We start from the raw sequence: 23,763 nt of genomic DNA, 5'->3' as shown, positions 1-23,763 counted from the left end.
TCTCCTTATCTCAACACAGACACCCTAACCAGATATCCTGCAGCTTTCCCAAACATAGGCAAAGTTCAGAAGGAAGACTGGTATGTGAAATCATCCTGATGAGGTAGAAGGACATAAGATATATCAATAAGATAAGATGTATAGGACTCTTCAAGTCCTAATGAATTAGTACAGATAAAATATTAAAGATAAAAATATTTCATAATAGGCAAAATTGCAAGTGAACTGGTGATTTCAACGTCCAGTAATGAGCTCACTACCTAATTTAAAACCTTTGCACACATCTCCACAAGATACTGTGTAGCAGAACAAACGTTTATCCTGATGAGACAAACAGTTCACAGTTTCAGTAAGAGTTACCACCTGTCAGGCTACAAAACTCAGCAGAAGGTAGTACCACCGACCTGGTGCTATGCAGCCCCCAGGTCCCAACAACTCTGAGGACAACTGGGTAAGAAAAAGAGCTGCTCATCTGAGGAATCCCAGAAGCATCAATCTTATTGTCCAACTCTTATTCCATGTCTTTCTGAGACATCTAACGAGACTAAGAGCTTCTACATCATCAACAAACACTCAGAGCGACAACCCAGTTACAAAACAATGCTTTTGTTCTTATCCTAGGACAAATTTATCTATGTGTATCAGTAGAACTAATTCCAGCTTCAGTCTATGGCATAAAATAAAACAGGTTTCTTAAGTAAGAATATGCCGGGATGCACACAGTCAGTGACTAAATTCAACTACAGAAGATACCTCAGCAATTCAGCAGTAGAACTCCTGAGAATGCTCCAGCAGCTACAACTCTAGCAAATATGCTGGTTTTTCATAACTTAAAAAAAAAAAAAAGGAAATTTAAAGCAGCTCTCACCTGTGCTGGTCAGCCATTACCATTGGCATTAGCGTATAGACAGCAGTTTCATTATCTGCAAAGAAATTAAATTACTCCATTATCATAAAGTAAAATAAATTCATCTAGCAACTTATTTGCCTTTTAAAGTGTCCATTGTTCAACAGATCATTTTTTTTACACCAGCTATACGTACCTTATGTTTCATTATAATAAAAAGCCACCACACTTACATAAAAGAGGTAATTAACAAGATTGCAATACATGAATTTTCCATGTGGCTTTTTTTCTTTTACAAGGTCATAATTACAGAATTTTTAACAGAGCATCAATTTACTTAAATGGACAATTCCGTTAGTTAAGTCAAAGTATTTAAGAAGCATGCATCAACAAAAAAATGAAATAGCTCTTGTAAAAGGAAATGTCCTGTGTTCCAAGGCGACTTCCATAGTGCTGATATCTATGAGTTTGTAAAAGTGACTTCTTTAAATTAAGTTGCTCCAGAACTATTCCGTTTTATCTCTAACTTGAATACCTGAATGCAATAAATTTCATTTTAATTTCTAATCCATTTCATAGTCCACATTTGGAAGCAATGAAAGAAGGCCAGAACAAAGATCCAAGTCAATGGTGCCCACAGTGTGACGTTTGGCTCTACAGCCTCTGTCAGTACTACTACTGCACGCACCAGCACACTGTATGGGAATGACATGCCTGTTTAGTCACTTACAGACTTTCTGGAGTAAAATATTATTTTTGAAGAATGAATTTGACAAAACTTGGAAGGGTTTAATGTATAAAAAAAATATTAATGTACTATAATTATTAATTGTCATTTATTTGTAACTATTATATCTGCTTGAAGCAAACTACCCATTGTTAGGAGCACAATCTCCACAGACTCCTCACATAGATGCCAGCTTATGACAGGAGGGACTACACTTTCTGAGAATCCAGGTATATTGTTCCAGGATATGGAAATATAGGACTGTTTTCATAAACTTTTATTTTGAACTTCCTCTTCATCGTCTTAATTGATCTAAATGCCAAAGTTAGAAAGCAATCAGAACTGGAAGAATTGAAACAGGCCCAAACAAGTATAGCTTCTCATATCTTTCATGTACCATGCTTCTATATGTTCACTACTTTCACTAGGTAGGCAGGCTGACATTCACCAAAGAATTCTTCAGAATTAACAAGTGGAGTCAGAGAAACCCTTATCATGCTGCACCTATGCTATTCGTTACTCTTCTACATCGCTCCAAAATTAGTGCTGCTAGCCACGCTTTGAAGCAGTCTATCTGTAGCTAACAAAAGAAGCAATGCTTATCTATTATTACCTTCGAACACTGAAAAGAGGTAAATCGTGTTCCAATTCAAATCACATTAATTTCATTATTTATAAAAACTTAAAAAAAAATAATGTTGTTTACAATGAACGCATGGTGGAAGAGACACAAGCCTCTCAAAACACCAAATGAGGTCTCAAAACTGCAGACAGTAATTCTAACTACCACCAAGTTCAAGAGTTTCAACTGTCTATAGATTGTCCCTTATGGCAGAGCTCTGTGAGCATCAGATAACTCCATCCCCAACATGCACCAGTAGAATTTGACTGCTGGGGTGAGGACGGTGGCAGGCTGGGAGGGAAAGGACACACGTGGAGAAAGAGTCCTGGAAATAAAATTAAATAGATACTAAATAAAGGTATTCATTGTCGAAAAGATTTGATCACTTTTAAAAAACATCTTCCAGTTGGTTTTAGCTCCCAGTATACACAATTGAAAAAGTTTTCTTGCTTGAGCTCTGTTCCACGGATCTCTTGGCAGGAAGACAAAGCTCTCCAACTGAAACAAAAACAGAACTTGAGAACACCAGCTAAATATGAACATGACATCCTTACATATTTCCACAATCATGCTCCATTAAAGAAAAGAGACCAAAAAAAAAAGCTTCAAATATTCCAGCACACTTAACTGAAAGGCTTAATACTGATCCTAATTTAGCTATATTGCAAGTATAGTGATCTAGAAAAAGACAATAGTTAATATGAGTGTAGCTGGGCCATAAAAATGTTTATGATACAGTTACAAAACTAAGCTCTTTGCTATTCTATTAACAGAATCTACACTGTGGAGCATATGCAGATTTTCCTGGAGTTTTTCTGTACAGAAATAATTAGAAGGGTGTGGGACTGAAGAGCTTTTGTGCTTATTTTTGGTAAATATTGTCCCTATTCATAAGTCAACTCCTATTGACTTAAAGTAAAAGTAGATGACATCAAGGAGATAAAAAGCATTATACACCTCATGCACTTACAGAACTTTTTTGTTAACTTGCTTGCATTTCAAGTCATGACTATCTAAAAACCAAAAAGCACCCAAAATGCAGAGTCAGAGCCAAAGGGCCTAAAACCTACAGCTTTGGGCTGCAAGACCTAGTTTTCAGGCACTGAGCCTTAACAGTAGTATCTAGAAGTTTGTGTCAAGCTCTTAAGTGCCCTGAAAACACCTGCTGAAGGATACTTCAGAAGAGTGATGACAAAACCAATACCATTTCCTATTGGCAAGGTCAGCTCAGGGTATTCACTGGCACTGGACTCAGGTGTTAATGCTTGCTTCACTTAAAACGAATTATCCAGAATCCTGCCCTGACAAGATACACTTATTTTATCTCATAAAAGATATTGGCTTGGATTTGGCAGAGATCAAAATCTTGAAGTGCCAGCACAATCCATATAATACCCTAACGGCTACAGCACATGTGAAGGAAGATAAATATCTAGATTTAGTGCCTTCTTCAGCATAAGGAAGTTCAAACATACATCTCCCATTTCCTAAGAGAATACCACAGACATAATTACCTCAAAGGATAAGATAATAATGCCCAAGATAGGAAGAAAACAGCTGAACTCAAATCAGAATGAATTTGCCTACATTACTACTGGAGTAAATTTAAAGCAGCTCCAACTTGCACAGGTTATGCTAAGCATTACTCATATTCATCATCAATTAGTTAAACTGGTACTACTGCATTATTTCTGTAAGTCTGAGCTTGCATTAACAGTATTACGTCAGGTTTCACTGCCGCCATTCAAGAGCTTACAAGAAGCAGCACAATCCATCTGAAACTTGTCTGTCATTTTGTGACGTTTACAAGCAACTGCACTCGTAGACACTGAAACTGTTGAAGGGTGACACCAAGGAAAGGGCATAGCAGCTCAGCATAGGGGTAAGTCCATACGCAACGGCCAGGAAGTCTAAAGAGGGAACGCATAGAGAAAACGGAATACTACTCCCTTTCCTCCACCACCAGAGATGAAAGCTGCCAGACAGACAGCCAAAGACTCATCCGTAAAAATACGCCCTGAAGTACAATGACAGCACATGACTCACAAGAACAGAAACTTTTGCATATCCGAAAGCTTTTGCAGGGGTAGTCTTCCCAAAGGCTGGACCTGGCTGGAACTCTTTACTTGCCATGAGAGCCTGGAGCTGATACTATCAAGTCCATCCTAATATCGGGAAGTTAGTACCCATGAGAAGCAGTTTAGAGCCAAAAAAAAATTAGGCTGTGACCAGTGACAGTGACTTAAAACACCTTTCCAAACAAAATCCAGCACTATTCAAAAAAAAAAAAAATCACAGCAAAGATTTGTCCTCACTAGTGCATCATCAATGAAGCATCTAAGGAGGATTTAAAACCGGATAAAAGGAACGTCCGGCACCGCAGGCCACCCGCTCGCCTGGGCCCGGCAGCGGCGGGCAGGGGCACCCCGCACCTCCGGCGGCGAGCCACCGGGAAAAGGGAGAGGACGGGGAAGTCGTTGCTGTTGTTGTTACCACCGCTAAAAATAGAAAAGCCCCTCGGAGACGGAGGAGGCAGCGGATTCCCATTCTCCCGAGCCGCCCCGCCGGGCGGGGCTAGGCAACCCCCGCCGGTTCGGCTCACCTCCGCCGGGCCGGGACGGCCAGGACGGAGAGGCCACCGCAGCGGCCACCGCAGCCCCGGGGCAGACCGCCGCACCACCGCCTCACCGGCTGCTGCTTCCCCGCCCCGCCGCCCCTCTCCTACCGTCCGGCAGCTCCACGGTGCGGGCGCGGCGCAGGGACCTCGTCAGCCGGTTGAGCTGCTCCATGGCTCTCTCCATCCTCGGGGTGCCCAGCCTGGAGCCGCTGGCACACACACACGCCGCCCCCAACCGCCACCTCTCCCCTCAGCCCATGGCCGCGGTGCTGCCGGCGTAGGAGCCCCCGGGGCGGCCGCCGTCCCTCTGCGCATGCTCGGAGGCCGGGCGGCTGCGCGCATGCGCGGTGGGCGGGGCCGGGAGCCGCGCGCTGGAAGGAGGCTGCGCCCGTGGTGAGAGGGCGGAGGGAGCTCCCGTTTGCTCTTTACCTGGGGGACAGAAGAGGGTTGGGCGAAATTTCAAAACCTGTGGAATATGGGTATTTAAACACCTCCTTGTTAACAGTTTTCGAAAGAAAAAACTGCTGCCTTTTGAAGTCGTCTCTACTGAGTCATCCTGCCAGTGTCGCTTCACGGCCTTCGTTCCCCCAGAGCGAGGGGCCGTCATGGCACCTGGCAAATGCGCCTGAGCGGGACAGGGCATCTCTGCCCTCACCGCTGCCCTCGAACTGCAGCCGGGCCGCCGCGCTGATTACAGAAGCCCCAGGCCGGGGTAAAGGAGCGTTCACCAGACGAACTCTGGGAGCTTTATAAACATGAGGGATTACTGAAAATGAAGAAGTAAGCGCATAGGAAGGATGGAAAGTGTGGTTGACTTTACTAGCACTTTCAAAGTAAACAAAAGGAAAGGATTTAGGAGCTGTAACCTAAAAAAAAAATTGTAAGCGGCGTTAATAATAGCAGTAATACATAGAATAAGACATGAGAAGCAAAGAATAAACGCTCATAAATTACTTGTCAAGTCTTTTTATGTTTTCAGTTGTCACTCCCAACCACAACAGGTAAAGCACTTGAATCCAAGGAGAAATCATTGTACTCTGAGAATAGACTAAGGAAAGATCAGGTAGGTGCTCTCAAGTCAGCTGTGCCTGATCAGCTCCCTCCTGAAGCTTGTCAAGACATAGCTGAAATGGACTGCTGGAGGACTCATGGGGTTAGAAAAGAGCAGGCATAGTACCTGCCAACGTGGGGGAGGAAATCCCATGGATTTATCAGCAAGTCCATGCGACTTAAATTCCAGAGAAAATGCCAGGACAAAAACTGTAGACGCCTAGAGTTGTGCAAGGAAGCAACTGTCAGCATAAGTCTGTCAATTCATTTCTTTCTCTGGCAGGATAATACATGTTGTCAAGTGTGAAGAAGCATTCAATGTCAGGTATTTTGGCTTTAATGATGCTTCAGGTGTTAATGTAATCTCGGCAAGCCAAGGAAGTATAGGTTACATGAAAATGCTGTAAAGTGAGAATGTAAAAATGGTGGGATAATCATACCCTAACAAGTTGTTATTAATGGATCTACTTCCAAATGCAAGGGAGTGTGTGGGAATCCACAGGGATCTGTTGTGATCTGATTCTGTGTAATGGTTTCATTATTTCATTCTGTGCAATGTTTCAGTGAGATAATGCCATAACATGTTCCAACCTGGAAGGATAAAATAGAGAAAAGAGATCTAAGAATTGGAAAAGGTTCAGAAAGGACAACAAGGGCAATCAAGAGATGTGGATTGGCTTCCATGTGAGTACTGAATTGGGATTCTGCTGTCTGGAAGAGAAACACTCGAGAGAACATAGTAGAAGTGGAAAAATGATGAGTGGCATGCAGAGAGGAGATGTGGATCTATTGTTCAGTCTGCAGTCAGGCAAGTGGACACTGAAAGAAGCTGGTAACAATTAGTTTCAGAAGCAAACAAAACGAGATAATACAACTGCAGTTCATGCCAAATTATGTGATGATTGCTGAAAACTGGTGTAACAATGGAGAAATTCATTGAACGAACATCCACAGAAGACAACTGTGGTGGGTTGACCCTCGCTGGACACCAGCTGCCCACCAAAGTTGCTCTATCACTCTCCTCCTCAGCTGGACAGGGAGAGAAAGTACAATGAAAAGCTCGTGGGTTGAGATAAGGGCAGGGAGAGATCATCAATTAGTGTCACAGGCAAAACAGACTTGACTCAAGAAAAAATATTAATTTAGTTTATTAGCAATCAAATCAGAGTAGGATAATGAGAAATAAAACCTAAATCTTAAAAAACACCTTCCCTGCACCCCTCCCTTCTTTCCAGGCTTGACTTACTCCCAAATTCTCTATGTCCTCCTCCCAGGAGTCAGGGTCAGGGGTTGTGGTCAGTTCGTCACACATTGTTTCTGCCTCTCTCTCCTCCTCAGGGGGAGGACTCCTTACGCTTTTCTCCTGCTCCAGCATGGGGTCCCTCCCACAGGAGATAGCCCACCATCGATTTCTCCAACATGAGTCCTACCCACAGGCTGCAGTTTTTCATGAGCTGCTCCAGCGTGGGTCTCTTCCATGAGGTGTAGTTCTTCAGAAACAGACTGCTCCAGCGTGGGTCCCCTGTGGGATCACAAGTCCTGCCAGCAAACCTACTCCAACATGAGCTACACTCTCCACAGGTCCTACCAGGAGCCTGCTCTAATGCCAGCTTCCAATGGGGTCACAGCATCCTTCAGACATCCACCTACTCCAGCGTGGAGTCCTCCAGGGGCTGCAGGTGGATCTCTGCTCCACCATTAACCTCCATGGTCTGCAGGGCAACAGCATGGCTCACCATGGTCTGCACCACAGACTGCAGGAGAATCTCTGCTCCGGCAAATGCTGGAGCACCTTCCCCTCCTTCTTCACTGACCTTGGTGTCTGCAGAGTTGTTCCTCTCACGTATTCTCACTCCTCTCTCCCACTGCAGTTGCTCTTGCACAGCTTTTTTTTTCCCCCTTCTTAAATGTGTTATCCCAGGGGCGCTACCACCATCACTGATGGGCTCGGCCTTGGCCAGCGGTGGTTCTGTCTTGGGGCCGGCTGGCATTGGCTCTATTGGACATGGGAGAAGCTTCCAGCAGCTTCTCACAGAAGTCACCCCTGTAGCCCCCCCACTAGCAAAACCTTGCCATGCAAACCCAATGCAACAACTAAATACATAAAAGTCATACCTGCCTCAGGAAACTCCTAGCTGTCCTCAAATTGTTTGGAGCTTAGATTTAGCTTTGATATTAGAAAAATATTTCCTGATAGCCATAGCAGTAGTAGAATAGGTCATCTGAGGAGACATATCATTAGATAATTTGTAAGAGAAGCATGTGAGAGGAGTGATGTAGATCCATTGATCATGCTTTGGGATAAAGAGGTGACTGGATGACCACCTTGGAGTCCCTTCCTAAAATTCTGTGGAAAATACTAGGTATTTCTTAATTACATCACAGTAATACTGTACGTTCTTTGAAAAAGAATCCCCAATCCCAAAAATAACACGTCAACACCCATGGCATTGTAAGAAAGAACTCTACAAGTTAATTTGTGATGTGCAAATTTTCTATTTTGAAAATGCTAATAAGCTAACAACAAATGAAGCTTTAACATCAATGTATAAATGAGATACCAGCTTTTCTGTCATAGTTTAGCCCAGCTGGCAACTAAACTTCACGCAGCCGCTCACTCACTTCCCCTCAGCCCCAGTGGAGTGGAGAGGAGAAAATATAACAAAAGGCTTGAAGGTTGAAACAAGGACGGGGGGGACCACTCACCAACTGTGGCCACAGGCAAAACACTCGACTTGGGGAAAAAAAAAATTTATATCGTTACCAATCACATCAGAGAGGATAATGAGAAATGAAGCCAGATCTTAAAAATACCTTCCCCTCACCCCTTCCCTTCTTCCCAGCTCTACCTCCTCCTCCCCTCAGCAGCACAGGGGGACAGGGAATGGAGGTTGCTGTTGGTTCGTCACACACTGTTTCTGCCACTCCTTCCTCTTCACGGGGAGGACTCCTCACTCATCCTCTACTCTAACATGGCATCCCTTCTCAAGGGGTGCAGTCTTTCACCAATAGCCTGCTCTAGTGCAGGTTTTTCCCACAAAGTCACAGCATTCTTCAGGTGCAGCCACCTGCTCTGGCATGGGGTCCTCCATGGCCACAGGTCTTCACAGAGTGCCCCACCGTTAATCTCCAGCTTCAGTGTGGGCTTCTCATGGAGTCATGGCCTTCTTTGGGTGCAGCCACCTGCTCTGGCACAAACTGCCCCACTGTTAATCTCCACGGGCTGCAGGGGAATCTCAGCTCCGGAACAGCTCCTCCCACTCCATCTTCACCGACTTTGGTATCTGCATAATCGTTCCTCTCACATCTCAGTCCTCTCTCCGCTGCAGCCGTGCCGGGCTGCCGCCCGGCCAGCCCAACGAACCCTGGTGGCCCCGGCGGGATGAGCTCCACTGAGCCCACACCCTGGGAGCTTCAGAGCGCTTCAAGCCGCTGCCCCACCAGGTGAGGGGGACGGGGACAGGGCCCAGCACGGACAGCTGCCCGTGCCTTCCCCTGCTCTTCACTGCAGGTTGCACACAGTGCAGGTTTCTTTGTCCCTTCTTAAATACGTTTATCACAGAGGCACTGATCGGCTCAGCTCTGGCCAGAGGTGAGTCCCACTTGGAGCTGGGGAAGCTTCTAGCTGCTCCTTACAGGGGTTATCTCTGTAGCCCCTCCTCTGATACCAAAACCCCACCACATAAACCTGACACATTTTCTCAGCAAAATTAATTATTTGAATGTTACTTTAATAACTGTTGGTTTCTTAATGTATGTTTCTACTGGATAGCATTATATGGAATAGTGTTGTAGACTAGAAATACATAGTTCCATGTGACAAATTTAAATACCTAACTGCTTAAGGCTTACTTTTTTGATCTATCAAAAAAGAGGGAAAGAAAGATTAGTGCCCCACATCAATAAGATCCTGTCTCAAACTAATACCTACTAGACATGCAGTGGCTAGACTCCAGTCTTCTCTAAGGAATTGTTAGATGGCTTCCAGTCCTTTTATCAGATTTATTTTTCACAGTGTTTTTTAAAAGGTAATTGAGATGTTGATTATGCAGACAAGACTTGTGAATTTAACACACTCTGATGCCGAAAGAAAGGAGATCGTGCTTCCTAGGGATCAGACTTAGCTTACAGATAGCAGATAAAAACAGAGTAGTTGTTTAAATTCTAAAACAGCTTTTAAAAAGAGAAGAAAAAGAACAGAAATCAAATGGAGGTTCAGGAGGAAACCAGGTTGCTAACCTGCCTATGTATCTTAAAAAAAAAAAAAAAAAAAAAACAACATCTAATAACACTGCCTGATCTTCAGAAAGCTCCTAGGACCAGATGACAGCCTGAACTCTGCTGGTAGCTGGTAACAGTTGAGGTATTCCATCCAAAAGTCAGTCAGTTAAAATATCTGGAGAATGCTAAGGGCATACACAGTGAAAGACCTTCAGCGCTGTAATTCATTATCTCCATTGATCTGATAGTCTGATTATCAACTTTCAAGAATGTTACATCGGTTTCTCAAGCCATGGTTTTATTGGTGATTGAAAAGTATTTTTTAGTTTTAATTATAAGTGACAGTATTTAAAGCTATTGCTTTTATAGCTCTGTAACATGTAAAAGGAATTAAGAGCAGAAAAAAAACCCGCATATTTTTAATATTGTAGGCACATGTCTGGTCAGCCTTCTTCAGAAAAAAAAAGGGGTTATTACCTCTGAATAGTTACAAAGAGAAGCAAGAAGAAAAGTCAGTGATGTGAAATGGCTTGTCTATGTGATAAAGCAAACAAGACTTAGGACATTTGCTTGTGAAAAGGGTGAATTCAAGTGGAGGTGATAAAGATTTACAAAATCTTAAAATCTTATCAGTGTGAAGAAGCTGGCTAAGAAATAAAGTTAACAGACAACAAGCTTAAAACAAATGTGTTGCAGAGGCCAGGCTGCAAAGTGTGTTCCAACAAAAATTAAACAGTTCATGGAGTACTGGGTCACCAGCAGATTTTAAGCATGTTGGGTGCAGGTGCAATCTGACTCAGTCGCTGAACTACAGACTTCCACAACCAGGTGTGGAAACCAGGTGAAGAATCACACTGCACACGCCTTGGTCCGTCAACTCTGTAAGTATGCAAGAGGTGTAAGAGGAGGTATTCATAACCCGTCACGGGCAGACACAAGAAGCCAGACTGGCCTTTTGTGATATGACAGTTCTTACCTGGAAGAGCGTGTGCTCTAGACTGGTATTCTTAAATCCATGCAGATGCCTTTGTGATCTACGCAGAAGAGCAGATGTGCCTATCCTTGGCTGTGTTGCCAAAGCAATGCTTTCTCCTTCCCTTGTTCACAGGGTTCTGCTACCTGGATCTTGTCACACTTTTCTCCTTCCTTTCCAGACCTGCATGGTATTGTTTCCCGGGCAATATTAGCTGAAAGTAGTAAAATTAGCTGAAAGTAGTTACGCTATGACCGGTATCACCAATAATACTTCCAAATGTTATTAACTTCCTTGGTGTCAAGGAAAAAAAATGTCATCCCAAGGAAAGACTAAGAAGCTGTAAGTGGTAAGTTGGGAATCAAAGTCAATTTACTCATGGAACGCGGTCAACAGAATCCTCCTCAATACTGAGACAAGCAGACACTAATGTATCTCTCCATCGCACTCACATGTCTGAAGATGTTAAGTTCAACTGCCTAAGAGCAGTTGGTGGAATTTGTCTTTCTCAGCAAATGAAATCAAATCAATTATCAGTCTAACGAGAGAAACACTGTCCCTGGATTTTACAGGAAGTTCATTGCCATGAGCATTCTCAGGGAAAACTAAAGATAGACTGTATTTCTTTTCAAAAAGATAATACCATCAAAACAATTAAAACCGTGGAGCTCATGGCATTTATTTTGCTACAAGCAACATCTTCTTCAGAGATAAAAATTATTTTATTTTCAGGATTTTGAGGAACGTAGATTGTTGTCAGAAAGGGAATGCAGTATTAAGTAAAAATAAAAACCTTCAGCTCTTTCACTCTGTTTTTCCACTGTACCTTCTTCACATACAAAATTTTAGGCACTCTACACCAGTTAGCCTGCAGCATAGAAGAAAGAGATACATTGATATTGATATTTCTGATTTTAAATGCCCAGATAAATTTGTGGCATAAAGACTTCGGTGAACTTTGGATCTCATTTTTTTGTTGTATCTTGTCACATTAAGAGGTCAAAACGACCATCTCTCAGTGTAAATAACTTTGGCGAGTACACCAGTTCGGTAGTACTATAGCCCAACCTCCTTATGTTAATAAGGGCAAAAGTCTGCAGAACTTTTGTATATATAATTTTATTCGTGACAGGATATAGATTCATAGAGAGCCAGTGATAGTGACTGACTACAAAACAACTTTGATTAAAATAATATAAAACTATTACTGATCAGTGATAATACTCAATAGCTAGCAAGGTGTTAGTAAGTAAATGCGCATAACACAAAGTTCTTACCCAATTGGCGTCCCTATGAGGGGAAGAAGAGAGGTTCAGCCCATCAACTGATCACTGACATCCCCTTTGTCTTTTACCATTTTATACTTTTTCATTTCTTTTAGGTGGAGCTCAAGTGACTCTAGTCATACATACCTTTTATTAGGATTAGTGTAAATTTCTCTCATGAGGGGTGGTCACAGCTCAGAGGCAGATAGCCTTCGAGATGGGGATGTGATTTAGTAGCTAAAGAACACAATTTCACTATCACTGCTGAGGCAGCAGTTGTGATTCATCTTCCTTGATGGCAATTATATGATTATCTTCACCAGGCGCCCCTTATCCCTGATAACAGGGATGAGCCGTGATACCTCCGTACCACTCTACTCCCCATTTCAAGGGTATTACGTACGCCTTGTTTGTTCCTGGGAGCAGCAACTGTGTCTCAGCTCAGAGCTGCTCTGATATTACAGAGATGTAAGCTGAACTTTGGGGCACAATATTCTCCCATTCCCCTCCAGTTTCAGTTATTTCCCCACACATCTTGTCTATCATTGCATTTCAGGTCTTCACAAAAAGTCTTCTCTGGACAGTGCTGAGCCCAAGCACCCAGTCCTAAATTGGACGTTTTTGGCATCGCTGGATGTCAAAATATAGGAACAAATTCCATGTGCAGGAAAGCACATTTCAGCTATATTCTATTGCCTCCTTTTACCAAAAAAAGATTCTGCCAAAGTTCAGATTCACTTTACCAGGCCCAGTTCAGTTACTGGCAAACTATGAGACAGGACTACTTGAAAAAAAAATGTCAAATCTCTTCAGAAGGGAAAAATATCATTAAATATTTACAAATAGGTAAAAGAATATCTTTTCTTTTTTTTGTCTACCACTCATACTGAAGGAGCAGATAGCATGGTAGCTCATGTTTCAACAAGGAATGGACTAAAAATCTAACAGAGGACGATATTTTTATGGGATAAGCCAGATAGGCAGCCATGATCTGATATGCTTCCCCCTGCAATTCCATTAGCCTTGATTCCCTTGCCTGGCAGTGGACTCATGAGTGCAATTTGAGTTCTTCCTGGAAGCTGCTCTGCCAGCAGAGATTTTCTTTGCTGCATTGCAGTGTTAGGAGTCAGCGCATCTTCGGAGCGTGGCTTGGAGCCATTTTTCCCAACAGCAACATGTTGAGCTGAGCCGGCTTCTTGTGGTCACGCCAGCAGACTGAGGTTGGAAGCTGCCTGCATCTTTTGTACTGGAACTTGCCCATGCTAAAGATGAGGCTACGAAACAGAGGACCTTTGCAGGATTGTAGTAGAGATCAACTTACTTCACAGACACCTACTTTAGCTACCTTCCTCTTTCCTATGTTACCATCAAAGAACATAAGACATTCACAGAAAACAAGTCCATGCTGCTTTCCCTCTGCACTTGAGAGGAGTGCTCTTACTGGTGGATAGATGCTCTTAGGGACTGAGGAAATCAGATTAAGCCACTCTAGACAGAGAACCATGCATAATCCCAGCGAAAACAATGATGAAGGATCTATACGTATCTCTGTGAATTCCTCTACTGACACAGCTGCATGTCTGCACTATATGCTAATTCATACAACTGGTTTTTAGTACATCTGACCATGTAAAATGGTATTCCAGTTAGACTTACAGTAACCTTTCCAAGATGTATTAGCTGTGTATCTTTGGATAGATGTATATTTGGGTATATATTTATACATATATACATGAATCCTTGTTTTTCCAGATGCTTTTTGGATTCCAAAATCTATTTTTAGCCTTGTTGATATATTGAGGGTAAGAAAATGTAGCATTAAGCTCTTTCACTTTTATCTGTTATCCAGACTGGAAATCAATTGTTTCATTTGCATATCCATCTTAAAAACAATCAATGCAATCTTACTTTCTTGTCAGTGGTATTTATAAGACAATAATAATAATATGGATTATGTCCGCATTTATTTCTACTGCCAAATGAAATGTGAACTTGGTTTGAGTTTTGAGTTTTGAGCCTCATTATTTGTACTATAGGTGGCAAAGCAATACTAATAGAGGCTGTAATAATAATAACAAGAATAACAGTAATAGCAATATTAGTTACAAAATAAGATGTTATTTATATGTCTTGTCTCATTTTTGAAGAATATTATACTATGTAAAAAGATGCTGGTTTATAATCACTTAATGGGATTTCTTAAAACTGTTTTAATATCTTCTTTTAATGGACAAACTTAGTTCCCCAAATAATATTGAAGACTATGTTCTAGAAAAGTAGAAATTATCACAGAATTGTAGAATAATTTGAATTGGAAGCGACCTTAAAGATTCAACCTCCCTGCCGTGGGCAGGGCCACCTTCCACTAGATTAGGTTGCTCAAAGCCCCATCCAACCTGGCCTTGAATATTTCCAGGAATCGAGCATCCACAACTTCTCTGGGCAACCTCTTCCAGTGCCTCACTACCCTCAGAGGGAAGAATTTCTTTCTTATATCTAATTAAAATCTCCCCTCTTTCCATTTGAATCCATTTCCCCTTGTCCTATCACTACACGCCCTTGTAAAAGGTCCCTCTCCAGCTTTCTTGTAGGCCCCCTTTAGGTACTGGAAGGCTGCTAGAAAGTCTCCCTGGAGCCTTCCCTTCTCCAGGCTGAACAGCCCCAGCTCTCTCAGCCTGTCTTCATAGGAGAGGTTGTCCAGCCCTTGGATCATCTTCCTGCCCCTCCTCTGGACCCACTCCAGCAGCTCCATGTCCTTCTTATGTTGAGGCCCCCAGAGCTGAACGCAGTACTGTGTATACTTTGACCGAGTTTCTTTTCGTTTTACTATGAAGAGATTTCATCAGGGGAGGAAATTCACTTGGAGAAGGCTCTGAAAGCACTGCAGTTGCTTTGATTCTGCCAACTGGCAGCTATGGGTCAGGATATCAAAGAAACTCCCCATCACTGTTTCCGGTTTTATCTGCATTGTTGAACTACTGGATTCTTTCCTTCCATTTCTTTCCTGCTTTGCTATATGAACTATACTAACTCCTGCTTTCTCTGTCTGACATTTATGACAGTGCTGCAAAAGAGGTACAGATCTTTTTTTTTTCATTTGTTTTAATTCTAATTAGAATCTAACATAAGGTTAAAAATGCTTTTGTCTATTTTTTGACTCACATGATTTACACTGACTCTCAACAACATTTCTAAACTAAAGGACCGTCAATTACAGTTTGTGCAACATCCATTTCTATTCTCTGTGGAGCAGTTAGTGCTACTTGACGCCTACCTACATTTCCTTAAAGCTGAGTTGCTAAAATTTCTCAGTAATAAAATGTCCGGGCTTGAAGATACATTTTTTAACTCTTTCTTTGTCTAATACATCCATGCTTCTGGTCCGAAGCAACTCTGTCAGTTCTGTTACATTTCTGCCATATTTCTGCCACATTTCTGTTGTATTAATTTTCGAAAGGAAGTTTTTACTGTGCCTCAAAACAAATCCACGGTGCGCAAGGATTAGAGTGAAGATACTTTGAATTATTTTCGTAATGTCATAGCCCTTAACTTTGCAATATCTTTACTGGAGCTTGAAAAGCTTACAACTCTGTCTTATATTTAAAAAACACCATCACTCTTCTTTTAGTAAAACCCATCTTCTGCAGAAAGCATTTTTGAGCAGAAAATACCAAAGGGTAAGACATAGACACAAGCCTTTGTTCTGCTAACCATTATGCTCCTCTCCGTATTAGCCTAGGTGGAATCAGTGAAGAGCCAACTAAACATCTGCTTGGGCAATAAGAAGTCAATAATCATTCTGTCCTTGTCTGTCTGACTTTGATGATGCTGTTCTTGTAAGATTCTTGCTGGCTGTCATGTTTTCCCTACCACGTCTTTGCTTAGTTGTGTTTGCAACTTTATTCTATGCAGCTGCAGCTCTCTACAGATGTGACGGGTTTTTTCCTCCAGATAATTATGGCAATTTCTTCGTATTCTCTCATGTTTCTAGAACATGCATATTGACAGTTCTGCAATAGTAATCATGACTTAAGGTCCTGTAATTCATTATCTCTATACTCAAGCAGAGGTCACGATAAGGAAACCTGCAAGGTGAACAATGCTGAAATACTGCATTACATCTTGAACAACAACCTAAACATATTAAATGAACAGTGGAACTATTTGTTGCATTTGCTGCAAATTTAGAGTTTGCAATATACTGAGATTTTCATTATCTATCCCTGTTTCAGGTTGTCATGGTTTGATGTGGAGGGGGGGGTGGTTCTGGTGGCAGGAGAGGGGTTTTGCTCCCGGCGACCTCCCCGGTTTTGGAACCGGGTTAGGCTTAGTTCTGGCCACCAGATCAGACTGCCATCCCCCTCGGGATTGAGCCAATAGGGCGCCTCTGCGAATTGCCCTATTTAAGTCAGGACAAAGGAACCGGAAAAGGTGCTTCGCCCAGGATCGACCAGAGAAGGGAGGAGGGCACTGCCCCCGCTCCCTGGCTCCCGGCCGGGCAGCTGCCTGTGTCGGGCCGGCGCCGCCCACGGAGAATGGCGGCGGCGGAGCCAGCTGGGGAACTCGGAGGCACCCCACTCCCGGGATGCCCACTGGGCTGAGTTCACCTGGAGAGGACTGAGATCTGAGAGAAACAGCCGAATCGACAGCAGGTCAGTGAGGATGGAGCGGGAGGAGGTGTGCCGGAGCCGAGTTCCCCCTGCGGCTGATGGTGAGATAGCAGGCGGCCCCCCTGCAACCAGGACGGCCTCGGTGGAGCAGAGACCCACTCGCAGCCCGTGGGGAGAAGATGCCTGAGCCTGAGGATGGTCGTGTTGGGGTGCACGGCAAGGCAGAGAGGCATCTGGAGTCTGCGTGACGACCCACGCCGGAGCGAGTGGCTACACCTCCCTAAGTATCCGAGACTGTGGTAAAGCCCACACCGGAGCAATCTGTGGGGAAGGATTGTTTCCAGTGGGCTGGACTCACGCTGGAGAAGTTTGTGGATTTTTCCTCGTGGGTAGGGGATCCATTGGAGCAGGGGAAAAGGGTGTAAGGACTCCTTCTCCTTTAAGAAAGAAGCAGCAGTAACAGCACGGAATGAACTGACCTGCACTCCCCCAGTCCCTGCCCCCTGTGCTGCTGGGGGGAGGAGGTAGAGCCGGAAGAAAAGGAAAGGGGGGGGGGAAGGTGTCGGTTTTAAGATCTGGTTTTGTTTCTTTCTGTCCTCTCGAGTAATCGGTTTTTGTTTCCCTTTGTCCTTCTAAGTAATCATTAATAAACTGTTTTGCTTTGAGAAAAGCTCTGCCTGGTTTGCCCAGGACCATGGTTGGTGGGTGCTCCCTCTGTTCTTGTCTCAACCCTCAGTCCCTTTGTTTTTTTTTTTCTCTCCTCTCTACTTTACTGGAGAAGGAGAGACTGTGTGAGTTTTAGTTGCTGGATCAGCCTAAAACCACGACACAGGTCCTCGTTAACTCTGTAAAAATTGTATTCAGGCTGACACTATCTGCCATCATTCTATAACTGATTCTATTTTGAAGGACAAGCAGAATCTATTAATTTGTTCGTGATCAACTAGTTTCCTTCTCAGAAGTTTATTAAAACTGGGCTAATTTTAGCTGTTGAGAGACAAGGGAGCTTTCACTCAGAAAAATTCAAAGGAAGGCAATCTTCTTTCTTTTCTCAAGCAAATAAATAAATGAATGAATTAGATACACCTGAGAAAAAACTAGGTTGATCTATCCTTACTTAACACGATAATAATGGAAGAAGCTTGCTCTGCTGTTTCTCTGCTACTTGCTGCTGTTGCTATACAGGTAGACTCCCCTTGGTATCCCAAGCCCCCTTTAAGGTATTGCAACAGTAATTGTTGATGCCTGTGAAAAAACTAATAAAGTACCAATAGGAGATCAGAAAGTTTCAGATAAACGTCCAAATTACTTTCCAGCTTTGTATCAACATATTGCAAGTTGCAAACTGCTGTCTAAGAAAGAAACTTCTACTTTAAATTCAGAAGAATATGAAGATGTAGCCTCTTATTATTACACCATCCCTGAGATTAAAAAAAATAATGCAGCAATTACTGTACTGTTTGGACTGGCAAAAATAGTATTTCATGCTCTGAAATGGATCCTATTTTGAAGATGTTTGTGGTGTGTCTTTTACACTTACACCACAACAAAATGCATGATGAAATGTTGGGGAGCACAGCAGTGCTCCCAGTAACTGTCTGGAGCAAACATCTGCAAAAGGCAGACCTCGCTGCACACATTCATCTGCTCCAGCTGGACGCTGGTAGCTTTTAACTCACAAAAGCCAGAACCTCATTAGAGAGATTTTCAAACTAAAATATACTCCCCTGTTACTCTAGCCAATGCCTTTAAGTTTGTTTAGTGTTCTAGGGTGGGATTACTAGCAGTTTCAAAAACATTTAAGCTGGTAAATATCAGCATGTAAACAAAGCCATGTTAAAGAGGGCTGTGATTGCAGCGGTAAGAAGCTTTCGTACATTAGCAATTCAAAACCAGAAAGCTCTGGGAAAAACAAAAAAAAATAGAAGTATATTTTGATACCAGCATTACTTCTTTTCTCAGCTCCCTGTTGGGGTTACGGAATAATTTTCAGAATCATGTAGTTAATATACAATCAGTGACATAGAGAAGATGTACAAGAGCTATTTAAGCCAAGGGAGAAATTCAGTCTTTTCTGAACTGAGCAGAAGGCGGCATACAGAAAGCCACCACAAGATGTCAGCCTCTGTGAGGTACAGCCGGTTGTTCCGATGGGCTTCTTCCCAATAGAGAATTAGGTAGGGGAAGCTGTTTGTTGTACTGAAAATTTTGAGGAGAAAGTAATCTAAGAACAATAGTCCTAGTCATAAACATATTCAGAAAAACGAGCGATCAGCTCCAAGTATAGTTCCTATGCACATTTGTTTCTACTAGAAAAAAAATGAAGATATAAATCTTCTGCTTGAGAGTCACAGGAAGGACGCAGCAGGAATTTGTCGCTCCCTGCTTGCTCTTTTTTACACTCTTTCTCTAAGCATCTGCTGTCAGAGCTGGAGAAAAGAGCCCTTTTACAAGGGCCTGTAGTGATAGGACAAGGGGCAATGGCTTTAAACTGAAAGAGAGGAGATTTCAATTAAATATAAGAAAGACATTTTTTACAATGAGGATGGTGGAACAGTGGAACAGGTTGCCCAGAGAAGTTGTGGATGCCCCATCCCTGGAGGTGTTCAAGGCCAGGCTGGAGGAAGCTTTGAGCAACCTGGTCTAGTGGAAGATGATCCTGCCTGTGGCAGGGGGGTTGGAACTAGATGATCTTTTAAGGTCCCTTCCAACCCGAACCATTCTATGATTCTATGGGCATCAGACTAGGTGGACTTTGGGCTTTTTCCTGTAAAGCTATTTTTATTGTCCTGGTATTCTTGACTACATTCTCATCTGACAGCTCTGAATGCTTGTCAGATAACACAAAAGTCCGATTTCCATTTCCAGTCCAGATTTGGAGACATCCAAGTGACAGATATTGATCGTTGTTACTGGAATACTTTGCAATCTCTTCCCCCATAGTTCACCATTTGAAAGCTGACAAAGGAGTCATGCTCTCCATTGCTTTTTTTGAGGGATGCACTATTTGCCTTTAGCTACTCACACTAGCAACATTCTTATGGTTGCTCACACTAGCCAGGTTTACCATTAGCTACTGCCATCAGTTGCAACCTCCTGGTTTTGGTTCTGCTGGTTGTTGGCACTGTTGCTGCTTTGCTCTGCTCTGTTCTGCAGCAAAACTGCTGATTGCTTCTTTGTCTGCTCAACTCTTTCTTTCTGCAGTCCATACAGTCTTTCAGTTGTGCTTAAAAAGTTGAAGTAATACCCAGAATCTGCACAGTGACCTTGCCACAACAGGTGAATTTCCCAGCAGGATCTTACCCATGCTCTGGGGAAAACAAACAAACAAACAAACAAACAAACAAACAAACAAACAAAAAACCACCCAGAGAAAACACCAAAAGGTGCTTTGACCCAGATTTGCTTTTGGTTCCTTCATTGTGAGATGCGATGACAAGCTGCAGCATTTGCTCCCTCAGCAATCACAGATAGGTTGCTCAAAACACAATTAAAACCCTTACACATCAATTCGTAGCTGAAATACCTCGAGGCACCGCAACACTTACCAGGAAATTAAGCCCTCAATCTTTAGTTCCTTCACTGGCTCTCGGCTCACTGCAAGCCATCAGGCTCGAGGCTCCCATCTTACAGGGCTCTTACCAGGCTGTCATCCTCCCTGCACCTCCCACCTCCAGCCTTATAAACCACCTAGCTGAAGTTGACCAACTCTTGTCATTCGGGTATTAAGTGAAAGCACTTTTGCTAAAGTTACTTTGGCCTTAAAATTTAATTCACCTGCCGTGTCTTCAGGTTTCATAACGCACCGTTTAATGGTTGCCAGTTTCCCTTGGGACATTTGCTGCTTCTTTATGAAGAGAGTGGGGATCCTAATATGCAGATAAAAGATGCTGTGGGGCTCGGCTCTGGGTTTTTGAGAGGTGAGAAGTCGACAGAGAGCAGAGACACCACCCTGCAACTGCCTAATACTACCCGCAAAGCAGGGACAGCCAAAGCGCACTCATGCAGGGCAAGGTGGGAAATGCACCAGTGTGGAGCCTCCAGAAGTCTGGATGTGCATCCCGTGGCTGAAAGTCACCTGCCATCTGGGAGAAGCGCGTCTGCAAACGTAGCCTATTTGTGTGCCTGGTTGAAAGATGACTCATGTTCTGCTGAGATCTGTTCTGTGCTTTGTAAAATGAAAGTGTTATGGTAGGATGTTTCAAAATTTAGGAGGGAAAAGGTTTTCGGGTGTCAAAGCTTCTTCCTGATACATCAATTACTGTAACAGTACCCTTTACTTATAGTAATCCTTTGCAAGTATTAAAAGTAAAAAGCTAAAGGATGAAAAGCTGTTGTTTCATGTTTCTCTCAACTTTTGTCTTGCAATTTGTCTGGAATCCATCTGTTTTTTGGTACAAAATCAGTTCCTTCCTGTGTACTTCCTTCTCTGAAAAGCAACTAGATGTATTGACTGCTACCACAGTCACAAGGGATATAGAATCATAGACTCCGGAGTTAACACACATTGGTTTAGTACTCACCAATTATTTTGTAATGAGTACCACTGGAGAAATACAAAATGTCAGCTAGACAATGAAATACCAGTACTTATCTAAAAATGTATCTGGCACAGACCCTTTCTGCAGAAAGTCCCATGCTTCCAACATACAAACATCAAATTTTCAGACCAATCAGTTACTTGTATTTATATTTTCAACATTTCTAAACACAATCTATTAGAATTTGCCATTTAAAGAACTTGTTCGTGTCACAAAATTCACTAGTGTGAATTACACCAGGAGCTCCTAGAGCACTTGGTTTCATGGGTAACTTTACATTAGTCAGTATGACCCAAGCTCAAGTTTCACTGAAGACAGCTAATAGAGTTACTGTATTCCATTAAAGTTTTTTTTTTCCTTGCCAAATGCTTAATCAGCTTCTTTAAAGTTACTCACTTGTTCATCTGTTCTCAGTATTTGATTTTCTAGTTTTAACATTTTAAGACGAAGTTACAGATCGATGTTTCTTTCAACATCAGTTTTAACCATTGACGATGATGATGATAGACAATGTATACCTTCCCCCCATGGCAAGATGCTAATTCACAACCAATTTCCTGCTTTGCATTCCTAAGCTTACTCATCGCACTCCTTATCTTCCTATTCTGCCACTTTATTTTGATTTTAAAAACATACTCACTCACAACCACTACCCTCATCCCTCTCTTCTTCATCAGCTTCCAGTATCACTCCAGACCTTCAGAACATGCACTTACGGGCAGAAAACAAACCAACCCAAGCTCAGTGAGACATGCAGAGTTACCAGTTTTCTGTTGCAGTCTTGCTTTCCTCCTTGCACTAGAGTGTTTCCCAAAGGGCAGGATGTGGCTTAGTAGTGTGTCTAAAGAGCTAGCCAGGCAAATGGGGATGTTGTGTACTTCAAGATAAGATTTCTTTTTAACAGCTAGTGGCATGGCCATGGAAAGATTGGATTCTTGGCATTATTCTGGTTTCAGCTTCCAAAAAACCACAAAAAGCTGTTTCTCCAGGTTTCTTTTTTATGTTCTCCTGTACTACATAAAACCCATATTTGGATTTTGAAATATTCAAACCTCTCAACATCCTAGTCTCCCACTTTTTTGTTCCTGAATTTGGACGTGTAACAAGGTTCCTGTGGCTTGCTCCCTCCTGGAAGCACTGCATCATGCAACAAGGGACCTGCTGAGGGGCAAAACTGTAGCTGAGGAGTCTGTTTTCCTGCATGTAGTGCTGGTTGTTCCTCCAGCTTGTGTCTTCCTTTGTCCTCCTTGCCCTATGCAGCTGGTCAGTTGGCCTTCCAGCTGCAGCTGGACTATGGGAGCCAGGAGCCAGAAAACAGATGCAGGTTAGCCTGGGGATATATCCTGGAGGTAGCTGGTTGTTTGGTACCATGGCTTGGGAACACACAATCATAGAATCATAGAATCATAGAATGGTTTGGGTTAGAAGGGATCTTAAAGATCACTTAGTTCCAACCCCCCTGCCATGGGCAGGGACAAAACATGGGACAGGGGTAAGTTGAGCAAGCATCAATTTTAAAGAATGATTTGACGTATCTAGATTTGAGAGGAAAGGTCATTCATTCTCTGTTACTCTCTGAACACCTGATAAACCTTGAGCGCTAGAACACAAGTAATAAAGATAATAACTGGTAAGTTTATTGTTTTTTCTTATTATAGTATTTTTTCTTTCTTACAATATCTATAGTTTTCCAGAGAAGTTTTTCACTGGGTTGTGTCTGTTGCCAAATAATTCAACTTTATGAGTGAAAGCAACTTTGTAAATGAAGAGTTAATCATCTAAAACAGATATATGGTTGGGAAAAATAGCTTTATAGAATACCCAGTCTTGTCACCCTTGCTTATGTCATCATCTCATTAACTTCCTCAGAGCAAGGCGGGTATGTGGATCCTGGGAAGAGAGGAAGGGGTGTGCAAGACAAGAAGCAGAATGTTTTACATCACTCTGAGCTATTATTTTAGGCTGTTAGTCATTTCCCTCTTCGAGCACTTTGGGGCCAACTAAGAGAAATCAGTGAGATGAATGGTCTACTTCCTACACTTTGGAAAAACCCTCCCTATTTATGGGTCAGTTCTTCTCAAGACAATGTATGTATAAAAAGATTAACCCATGAAAAATGCAGCTATGATAAAAGCAGCTGTGGTAAGCTAGAAGACGTAGCCATAGCCAAAAAGTGGCACACAGCCACAGATTATTTGGCAAAGTTTTCTCATAGGTTGGTTATTTGTAACTTGAGTTAAAGAAGTGAGGAAAATTGACACTCTCCAGTGAGCTGCTGCCTGTAATATGC

The 23,763-nt window shown here is 42.6% G+C and overlaps 1 protein-coding gene across 5 annotated transcripts in view; it reads right to left on the bottom strand.

Moving 5' to 3' along the window:
- HACE1 (HECT domain and ankyrin repeat containing E3 ubiquitin protein ligase 1) overlaps positions 1–5,006 on the bottom strand; it is a 50,205-nt gene extending 45,199 nt beyond the window's left edge. For 3 of the 5 annotated variants that reach the window (XM_086608154.1, XM_086608155.1, XM_086608156.1), the window contains exons 1-2: positions 4,922–4,997; positions 869–923 (exon numbers count right to left, since the gene is read on the bottom strand). In XM_086608154.1, coding sequence (XP_086464280.1) covers positions 869–923; positions 4,922–4,997 — 131 coding nt within the window. Of the gene's footprint in view, positions 1–868; positions 924–4,921 lie in introns of all 5 variants that reach the window. The other 2 variants (XM_086608157.1, XM_086608153.1) reach the window with 2 other exon arrangements.
- Between the last annotated feature and the right edge of the window lie 18,757 nt (positions 5,007–23,763).

Source organism: Tauraco erythrolophus, chromosome 2, assembly GCF_009769465.1.
Source record: "Tauraco erythrolophus isolate bTauEry1 chromosome 2, bTauEry1.pri, whole genome shotgun sequence".
In the NCBI taxonomy this organism is placed as follows: Eukaryota; Metazoa; Chordata; class Aves; order Musophagiformes; family Musophagidae; genus Tauraco; species Tauraco erythrolophus.
Note: the sequence above shows the minus strand (reverse complement) of the source record. Positions and strands in the feature narration are given on the sequence as shown.